At 53.3% G+C, this 10,119-nt stretch overlaps 1 protein-coding gene across 1 annotated transcript in view; it reads right to left on the reverse strand.

Moving 5' to 3' along the window:
- Positions 1 to 7,011: 7,011 nt before the first annotated feature.
- Positions 7,012 to 10,119, reverse strand: part of phV12 (extracellular matrix glycoprotein pherophorin-V12) — a gene marked incomplete at both ends in the record, with an annotated part of 4,946 nt that continues 1,838 nt past the window's right edge. Inside the window, 6 exons of the mRNA XM_002949750.1 lie at positions 7,012 to 7,111; positions 7,496 to 7,607; positions 7,821 to 7,928; positions 8,455 to 8,506; positions 8,988 to 9,120; positions 9,727 to 10,080. Coding sequence (XP_002949796.1) covers positions 7,012 to 7,111; positions 7,496 to 7,607; positions 7,821 to 7,928; positions 8,455 to 8,506; positions 8,988 to 9,120; positions 9,727 to 10,080 — 859 coding nt within the window. The remainder of the gene's footprint in view (positions 7,112 to 7,495; positions 7,608 to 7,820; positions 7,929 to 8,454; positions 8,507 to 8,987; positions 9,121 to 9,726; positions 10,081 to 10,119) is intronic.

The following is a 10,119-nucleotide window of genomic DNA, read 5'->3' on the forward strand; positions in this document are numbered from 1 at the left end:
CGTACACTGCGTACGCGGAACGAGACCGTCGTTTCGGCCCGCGGGCAGTTGCCCATGAGGCCCATTCGACCTGCCTTTTGTCGTCCAACTCGACCCGACCTTAAGCCGTACAAACAAGGCTATAGCAGCGCGCGGTTTCAGGCGCTGAAACCGAGATGGAAAAATGTCGCGTCCCGACGCAGAACCGACCATGAAAAAGGACGGCCAAAGAACGTGGGCTGTGTGGCTTGCGACAACTCAATACGTACCAATGCGTATAATCTTGACAAGGTAAAAACGAAAATCAGGTCTATCTTGGAGCCACACCCAAAATTTGAAAGAAAGGGGGCGGGAACAGTCCGCGGGCTACCTCGCTTCTTAGTGACGATTCGCAAACGAACTACAGCTGTAAAAAGATCTGTGAAGAACTAATAGTTTTCAGTGGTTCAGCATTCTCGAATTCTTTCATGCGGCCGATCGCCCTATGAGCTTGAAAGCGCTGACTAGTAAGTACAGCCTACGATTCAAAACGTGCAGCTTTGTGACGCATCCATAAATAAAGGGCGCTAGAAACTAAGAACTTGGCAAAAGCGCGTAAGAGGACGTATCTGCCTGCCTGCGTAAGGTCCCACCGTAGAGCTGAAGGGTTCACCATGAACCTCGCTCCGTGTCCATTCAGAACCTCGCCGCAACGGCGCGGATTTGATACCCCATGCTGTTGGCCGCGAATACCAGACGTCTCTTTGTACTGTTGCGACGTCATGAAAACCGCGGGACCAGCAGGTTGAGCACACCGCAGGGAAATAAAGGATGCTTGCGAATCCGGAAACATTGCGCGCCCCGTCGATGTTCGAAATGCAACGGACACATTCGCAACCTGGACTGACATACCTGAGCAGGCTTGCTGGCCCTACCTACCTACCTATCCGCACCGGCCGCTGCCCGTGATCCCGCTTCCCATCAACTCAGAGAAGTCCAGAGCTCCCACATAATACAATGACTTCTGGGCCATGTGTTACGACTAACTAAAGTGCCTCCCGATGAGCAACTTAACCTGTTGGCGACAACATGTGACTCTATTGCCTGCTGTCAACGGTGTTGCGTCTATCGTTATGCAGACATATGGCCACCTCCTTGTAAGGCAAAACTGAAAGCACAGTTTTGCCGTAGGCTTTAGCCGCGTGTGTGTGTGTGTGTGTGTGTGTGTGTGTGTGTGTGTGTGTGTGTTACAGTGGGCTCCAGACTCACGAAGAGTAGAGTCAGTGGGCCAGCGAGCCGTGCATTACTGCACGTGAAACGTTCAGGGCAAACAAGACTCCCACCCAGACCAACGCAAGTGTCACCTAGAAAGCAGAAAGCAAATCCAAAAGGGAAGGCTCAGAAACCCGCGATCACGGGGGAATTTGCTATTAAGCTCTCGAATTGGCGAAAGGCCCCAGACCTTCACAAGAAGGCACACCAACAAAAACTGACGGGAACTTGCACGCTGTTGCTGGATGAGGCCTGTTCCCCAAAAGTTCCAAAATTGAAAGAAACCGAACAAAGAATCAGATAACCGGACCAGCTAACAACAGCCGACAACGTCCATTTGTGTCTGCTCCCGCCGTGAACAGAACAACTTGTCCGACACAATACACAGGAAAGGTGATGTGACCCTACATCCCATCACATGTGAATCCCATCCCATTCATGGAATTCCCAGAGCTGCAAAACCCCGAAGGCGGCCCCAAAAGTCAACAAAAGCTCAATCAATGGCTCCTTTCGTAAGACAAGGGGCAGGTAACAGTGCTGGGTCGGTCTCCATGGCTGCAGCCATATGTGTGTGTTACAAGTTACAAGTTACAAGTCCCGCACGAGTCGGGGGGATCCATCAAAGCCGGGGGGCCATGGACTATAGCTATTGAAAGTTGATTCCACTGTACAACCAACGGTGGTTATTGGGTCCTGCTACCTAGACCCCTCCTCATCCAGTCACCCGACATCCGTAGAGACAGGTCATCCATCGCCACCAATTCGCCATGTGAAATCTAGTCCATCAACTAGACTTTATCTCCACACCTCGGCAGCAATCTGTACACCTAAGTAAATATATATACGCCCTAAAGCGGAATCCCAGCACCCCGGGAGGCCTTTTCGGCTGCCAGCTGCTACAAACCACAAACCAACAGCATCGATCGACCAGGCCCCCTCGTGCCAGAGCCTTCTGACAGTTTTTCGACCTAGCAGAAATATACAGCCTATCTATGGAACTTTAAGGAATGGCTACCAAGTCGTCTTGGCCTTCGCCATTTCTGCCAAGCTACGAAAAGAGCTCACCTAGCTCACCAATTATTCATTTTCTGAGGATAGACAAGCTTTTCACTTAATGAAGTACCACCTCAAATTATTAAGTTTTAACGGAGTACCGAAGTTTAATAAGGCAAGGCAGTGGGGACTGGATCATCCTGCAGTTATTGAGGCAGGACCGCTACCTGCCGGCGTACCAAGTCTTGAAGAGCGCTCTCAGCTGGTACTGCAATATGTTTTTTTTGCGTTTTTATCATACAAAAGGACTGGTTCACCGGGATTTGATGCTGGGGTCCCAGGCCTTGAAGTCAGGCCCCGAACAAGCACATAAAGCAATACTTTCAGGGGAGCCAGATAACAAGGATAACACGTCGTACACATCGCATCTTAACCAGTTAACCTCGCATCGGCCTGCTCGTGCTGGATGATGACTTCCTTTACTATCTTCCAGACACATGACAACATGACACCTAATGCTCAAATCTCCATGTATCGAGAACACATGAAAAAGCTCTTCATCCTGCCGTATATGCGTCACGTGTACTAGGCAACTGTGGTAGCAATCGTTACCGCAACTATACAGCTTACGTACATATTCTACGACATCGAATGGCTGACGCTGATGGCTTTGGCCTCCCTTGCGGAGCATTAGTGGCCACCAGCTGTGCAGTTCTTTCCTAACTCAACAAAGGTAGGTCTGTATGATGACCTAGCGCCATCTAAGGACCGTACGCCTTTAATCGCAGCGCGCATGGGACTTTGAGACTTTGAGTGATATATATCTTCTCACTTCCTCAGCATGACGTGGAGCAGCGTTTAAAAGTATAGTGGATGAACGGTGCCTCTCTAGGCAGATCTGCCTCGGATAGGGACCGCGGCCGCGGGGCCGACCTCCTCTTTAAAAAACTTTCATTCAAAGGTTATTACGACGCTCAAAACGCACGTCAAATAACGCAATTTATTAACCTATTTAACCATTAAGCAAAGTTATCACAGATTATGAATGTAGCGCCAGGCAGATGCAATGAAGCTGCGGCTGTGCTGGCGTAGGCTTGATACCTTGCGCTACGGCAGAAGCTAGGTGGCATTCCCGCAGAACGGCGGTACGGTGCGTGCGGCGCGGCGACTCGGCGGCTCAGCGGTCGTCTAGCGAATGTTATTGGGCGGGCGCGAAAAAGCAATTGGGCGCGCAGTCACCAAGGATTGCCACCATACCGGCACGGCGGAGTGAGGAAATATGAACCCACAGGCCACTGATGGCACAGCGGTAACGCCGGCATAATAATTAACCCCAATTTGTCTATATAGGCAACTGCCTGAATCAATCACAAACCTGGAAACGCCCGAATACGCGCAGGCTTTCCTGGCGCCGCCGTGCTCCTCTCGATTCGAAGATTCCAAGCATTCCCCCATCCCACGATTCTAAATTCCCCCATCCCAAGCTTCCAAGGTTTCAAGAATCTCCCCAGTTGTTGCGCAGAGCATTTTTTTGTCAGATGGGTCTACCTGTCAGAATAACATTGCATTGTCGCAAGTTGTTCATAACTTGCAGGGGAGGCGAGCAGCAGGTCGTCTCCCACTGCGGCTTCTTGCGGTCGATCTGGGGGAGGGCTGAAGGAGGCTTTAGGAGTGATGACGAGCTCAAGTTTTCCCAAGAGAAAGAGAAAGAGAAAGGTCTCAATGTACACCGTTCGCAGTACGGCTGGTGGCTGCCGAGTCCGGTATCATCGAAATGCCAGCAAAGTGATTCAACCCATCCATATATTACTATGTGTATATGTCACATTTTACGACAACTACGGACTGCGACGTACGTCTCCCCGCTGCCAGCTGCCGCTTCCCGTGCACCTGCACGCACAAAGGAATTTTGGCCCCATGTGTATGTGTATTCATCGTGCGTTACAAAGCCAAGCAAGTGCACATCCTGGCAGTAAGTTCTATTTGCAGCCAGCGGAAGACGGCACCGTGATGATCGGGTGGGGGACTGGAAGACCCATTGTGTAGGCGGGGGGGCGGGCATCCAGCGGTCCAGGGAGCCCCTGGGGGCCGACCGGTATGGGAGCCCCTGCGGGGATAGCTCACCACCTCAAGGGTCCGGACCATCCGGCACGTAACAAGCGCTCCCTTTTCTGTCAATTAGCTCGTCCACCGCAAAGCAATCCCCCAGCACGCCTGGTCCTACATTCTTGACTACGATCCTTCAACTCACCTACCTCCGTGAAAAGTGGAAGTGGGGAAAAGTCTCAACGTTTCCATTACGGCATTCAGGTGCATAAAGTCAGCAGCCCGGCGACGCTATGGCGGCAGGATATAACACTTAACAAACAACTTCAGATTTGCGCAGCAAAGCAACGCCCTAAGCCGCGTCGGTGATCGACATCTATCCGGCATCTTCACCGCACGACCTGCAGGCCGACGTGTGCACGTACATGGTCTGAAAAGGGTAACCAAGAGCAGTCAAACAACCGACATCGGTCGGTGAAACAACCGACATCGGTCGGTGAAACAACCGACATCGGTCGGTGAAACAACCGACATCGGTCGGTCAAACAACCGACATCGGTCGGTCAAACAACCGACATTCTGAGTGAGTTATCTATGTCTTTTACGCGGTGGCGGCGGTGCTCAAGCCACGCGACTACAAGTAGGCGTGAGCGCGCCAAGCTGCAAGGCAGCAGCCCGGGCAGGAAAGCAGCAGGCAGCGCGGGGTGTCATAACCAAGCAAATACGCACAAAATTAAGACACACTTGAACGGGGTTACCTATCCACCTCCGGCAATTCAATGTGATAAGCTCAGCGCAGTGCTGCAGCTTCGACAGCCCATTAGCAACTGTGTAGTTGGCGCCCAAGTTGAGGAGTACGTGTTGTCGAGGGGGCCGGCAGGTGCGCGCGGCCTACCTGGTGAATTGTGTGTGGCCGTCACCCGGCTGGCACCCGCAATGCCAACGGTGGGCAGATGCGCGGGATGGATGGGTGGATTGGGAGACGTGCAGCGGGTGGAGGAGGGTAGCCTTCCAACCAACTAAAATGCCACGGACCACCTGCCGGACGAGCAACCTTTCGCGCGTGTGCTTGCGTCTTTGGGCGCCCATAGCTAGACATGCAGCTCTGACAATACACTATGTAGCGCAGCATGATCAGCGGGACATGATTTGAGGCGTAAGTGACAGCAGGCCTGTTTGTGGCCCGCGCGGCGTCATGAATATATTTGTCCGATAGCTGCAGCAGCAGGTGGTAGTAGCTAGCTAGGCCTGCTGCCGCAAATCCATCCCCGCAACCATTATTTTCCGGTCTGCGTCCTGTCCCCCTCTCCACTACTACTGCTCCTTCCTGAAATCCTAAGCCCCACTACTTTTCCTTCCTACCGCCACTGCCGATTGAGAGACAATTTCTCGTTAGGCCGGTGTAAGAGAATGCTAGGAGCCATGAATCCAGCGGCGATTAAGGTCCGAAGAATGCCGCTTCAAACAGCGCAACTCCATCGGTCCAGTGCTGCTAGCGTCTTATAGGGCATAAACAACAAACTGAAAAGAAGGAACTGAAAATGTACCTAAAAGAAAAATCAACGGCTGCTGTCTATGGAGACTATCAATCTTACGAGGCTTTAAGCATGTCTCTAAATGTTTTACGTTCATGCTGCTACAAGCATGACCGCATATAACCATATGCGTGTAAAAATCAAGCAATTCACGGCAGGCTACACAACATCGCAAACCATGTGCCTGCGCATTATCGTTTTCAGAGGGCGAGCGAGAAAATGGAGCCTCGCTACTGACAGCAGAAACGACCTTCCTGCCGAGTCAGTGCCGTCCTTATCCTAATCATCCAACCATCGCACATCCATCATCCATCCATCCATCCATCCATCCAGCATCCACGTCCCCGAATAGTAAGTTCTGATGCATCGTTGACCTCCCGCTGGCCTTTCCCGACGCCTCCTGTAGCAGATAACGACTGGCTGTTGCGGCGCTGGTCTCACCCACGTGGCACACAACGTCGCCCGCCCAATCATTTCCAGCTCAAGCTTACAACCGCGAAACGACCAACCATTATGACCCTCCGACTAAACAGCGGCAGCTCGTGAAGTCAAAGGGCTTACACCACTCTACGCTTCATGGATGCGTTTGCGTGTACGGTGCAGGCAGGCAAGCGTTTCCGACCCCGCAATGACACAATAATAATGCGATACATACAACAAGCTGCTAAATGAAGCTTGGCACTGCCCTTGCCTCTCCTCTCCGGCGGCGCCGCACCCGCCCAACCGATCGTGCCATGACTCCTGACACCGGACAGACGGACATACAGCTGCGGCTCCGAATCCCCGAACCCCCACCACATCCAACTCTGCTGCTTAGACCCGACGTCCCGGCCTAAGACCTGATCTCCCGTCTCTGTCATTGCTACCCCAGCCACCGCCCATTCGGTTAGGCTATGGCTGAGGAGGCCTCGTGGAAGGCAGCGGCACATACAGACTGACGCCGCTGCCCTGCCAGGCAAGCCGTCTATGTAGCACGTCCGTACGAGGCGTCACCTGAGGCTGACTTGGCGCACTAGCATGTGAACACCTCTGAGGGCAGGTGTTCTGGTGGTCTTGTGTACGGAGCGGACCAACGAGCGAGGCACCTCACCACGTGGCGATAACCTCGCTTACCATTAACTTGAAATCGTTGCATACAAAAGTCAGCCTTCTGGCAAAAGCCAGGTGCAAAAAATACGTACGCATATAAGTTCGTACAAACGTACATTTACTGCTGGCGGCGGTGGCGGCCAACAGCGACATATGGCGTCCTGGCCGTACGGAAGACGGGGCAGCAGCTGTTGCTGCTGCTGTACACGCTTACGAAGCTGTCAGGGAAGGGAGGGACAGCAGCGGGAAAGGTGCGGGTACCAAACATGTCAGGTGGACGATAGGAAAAGGGGGTTCTGGTGCGGCTTCGGGGGTTTCGGGAGTAACAGGCAGGGCGCTGCTGGCCGCGGAATTCAATGCAAAACCAATGCAGTGACGAGAAGGCCCCTGCGACTGTGCGTGCAAGTGTGCGTGCGTGCATGTACATGTGTGGGCGTCGATGGATTCAGATATCTACCCGTCTACCTGTGGGTTCGCCATTTTCTTTTGATGGGCCAGCAAAACCCCGAAGTTCCAACTTCCAAAGACATACACACTAAAAGGGAAGCCGGTGGAGTGCAGGAGCGGAGTGGCGGCTGGGCTATGATTGCACTCCTGCTCACCACTGGCCAGCTCCGCCGATGCAGAGGTCATCTAATGTAGTCCTTGGCTTCTTCATCTGGAGGCAGACCATACCGCCATTGGCTTGATCACGCGACCAGTTGATGTTGTTAGCTGCAGTGTGGAGATCGGGCGGGGAGGGAGATCGAATAGAACGAAACGATTGCAGGGACGGAAGATGCAGGCGAAAATTGCACATCGCATGGTTGGCTGTTCTTGATACAGTGTAGTGCAGCTGGCTTTGCTAGCTATCACGCATGAGGCCCGATACGTATATGTACGGCAGGAAACTGACATATTGTTGTTACAGAGTTACAGGCTTCTCACCTCTGAGTGTGTTGCTCCCCGAGGGGCCCCACGAGGGGAAAATCGTCACGACATTGCCCGTGCGAGGGTACAGAGAAATTGACTTGATCGTCGAGCTCATATTCTGGACTGCGGGGTACAACGAGGAGTTGGAAGTGGGGGAGCGAGGGGAACGTTAGTCAAGGGCAATTAGCAGAGCCAATGCAAGGTTATGGACAGGTCGCATGTGTTCGTCCACCAGCCCAACATGCATCCATCACTGCTGCCCCATATCGACCAGTCCAATGATGATGTCCACGCGTGTCACAGGCACAACGTCTCGCCATCATTAAGAACCACACCCTGACGTGTGTTCCAGCGCGCCCGTCGACATACACAGACACGGAAACCCAACCTAGCCATGCACATGCGTCCGAGGGCCTAAGCTAAAGGAGTACGGTGCTGTGGAAGTTAGTGGCAAGCAAGCAAGTAGAGTAGCCATCGAAACAGCCTGTAGTAGCTATAGCACAGTACGGCACACACACCGTCTATAAATACGCGCTAAGGCGCTTTGCCAGCCTCCTAAGAGGCCTTTTCGGCTGCCAGCTACTACACATCATAAGTGACAGGACCAGGCATTACAGTAGCGGTGACAGCCGCAGCTGTGTATACTCACATGCGTGCCACTCAATCCTAGCCAAGTTGTCACCCGTCTGCCCACAAGAGGCCTGCAACCATTTTCAGGAAAAAGATGGAGTCAGGGGCCAATGTATTGCAGGTATGTAACACGCACTTACGTACAGCACCTGGCGGCGTGATGTACGAGCGCGGTTCATTGGGGGGAAGGGGCATTCTGCGGTCCCTTCCTTGCTATTTCGGAGTGTGATGCGAGCAACGAATAATGCAATGCTGCGAGACAGCCGATTTTAATTTCTGGATGATAGAAAGAAATTCTCGGTCCCGGTCGTCCCCGGCTGGCTGGCATCCCGCCGATGTGTAGTAGTAGACACACAGCGAATATAGATGCACATCAAGCCGCTAGCTAGCTTTGGCATGGCTGCCAGATAGATAGGGCATCGAAAACAAAGGCTTTAATCTTGCGCCTTTATGTTTTATTTCAGTTCAGCTGCGGCGGGGCTGACGGCGGGATGGTGGCCTAGTGAAAATGCTTCGCCCGGTCCTGCCTCCGGTATAGTCTCATCAACGTACCGGCACTATCTGTTCCGGCGAAAGGGTTTTGACCATGAAGCAAAGGTCGCTCGTGGTCTTGCCCGGCTGGTCTGGAAGAGGGTAGTATCGCGGGTCGATGGCGAACGGCAGGACACCCTGCGTCTTGTTGCACCTGCAGCAACGGCAACAGCATCATCATCACCATCAGCAGCAACGGCAACAGCATCATCATCATCATCAGCAGCAGCAGCAGCAGCAACAACAACAGCAACAGCAACAGCAACAGCAACAGCAACAGCAACAGCAACAGCAACGGCAAAAGCAGCAGCAACAGCAGCAACAGCAATGGCGCCTTACTACTGTAAGGTTGAGGAAGGATGCACATGACGGTTTCCTGGGGATGCGCGCGATGACGGGGTGTGCTTATGTTTCCTTCTAAGTACGATCAGATAACCAATTCCCCGCTGATCAAGCTGCTTCAGGCCGCCAAGCCCACGGCAAGCAACCGTTCCCGTCCGCTAGCCCTCCTCTAAAGGCATGCAGAAACATAATAAAAAAAGGCCTTGGCCCTCACCTGCCAATATGCCCCGAGTGAGCACCACTACGGCAGCAAAGGATGGCTGGACACCTGAGACGGACTGGCCCCTATGTATGTATGCATGTATGCATGTATGCGTGTATGTGCATATGTACGCATGTATGTCCCAGATCCGTCGTTGTTCCCTTCTCTGCCCTCCATCCTCTCTCCATCCCCCGTGCCCTCACCCCGGGGACCTACGTCAAGGTCGGGAAGGGCGCGTAGGTCTTGGCACAGCTGGATGTGGAGGTGAAAAACACACAGGAGTCGTCATTGGTGGTCACCGTGATCTTGTAGCCGTCCAGCTCGGTACTGCAAAGGTCGCCGCCGGCGGCTTCCGCAATCCAACCTGGCATGAGGTCCTGGGTCACATTCACGAGCACCTGGGCTGTTTCGGGGGAATTGAAAGTGCCGCATGTGCCGACCTCGAGCTCGGAGCAGCGCGCCCAATCGGGCTCAAACTCCGAAAACATGGTCATGCCAGTAGCCGCGATGGCGGCGTTCAGGGTGGTGGAGATTCGTTGCTGAATGGCCCCGCACGTGTCAAGGGTGAACCTGTACGGCCGTACGTCAAAGGTAGGCGGACCAGCTTGG

The sequence above is a fragment of the Volvox carteri genome (assembly GCF_000143455.1).
Source record: "Volvox carteri f. nagariensis unplaced genomic scaffold VOLCAscaffold_15, whole genome shotgun sequence".
In the NCBI taxonomy this organism is placed as follows: Eukaryota; Viridiplantae; Chlorophyta; class Chlorophyceae; order Chlamydomonadales; family Volvocaceae; genus Volvox; species Volvox carteri.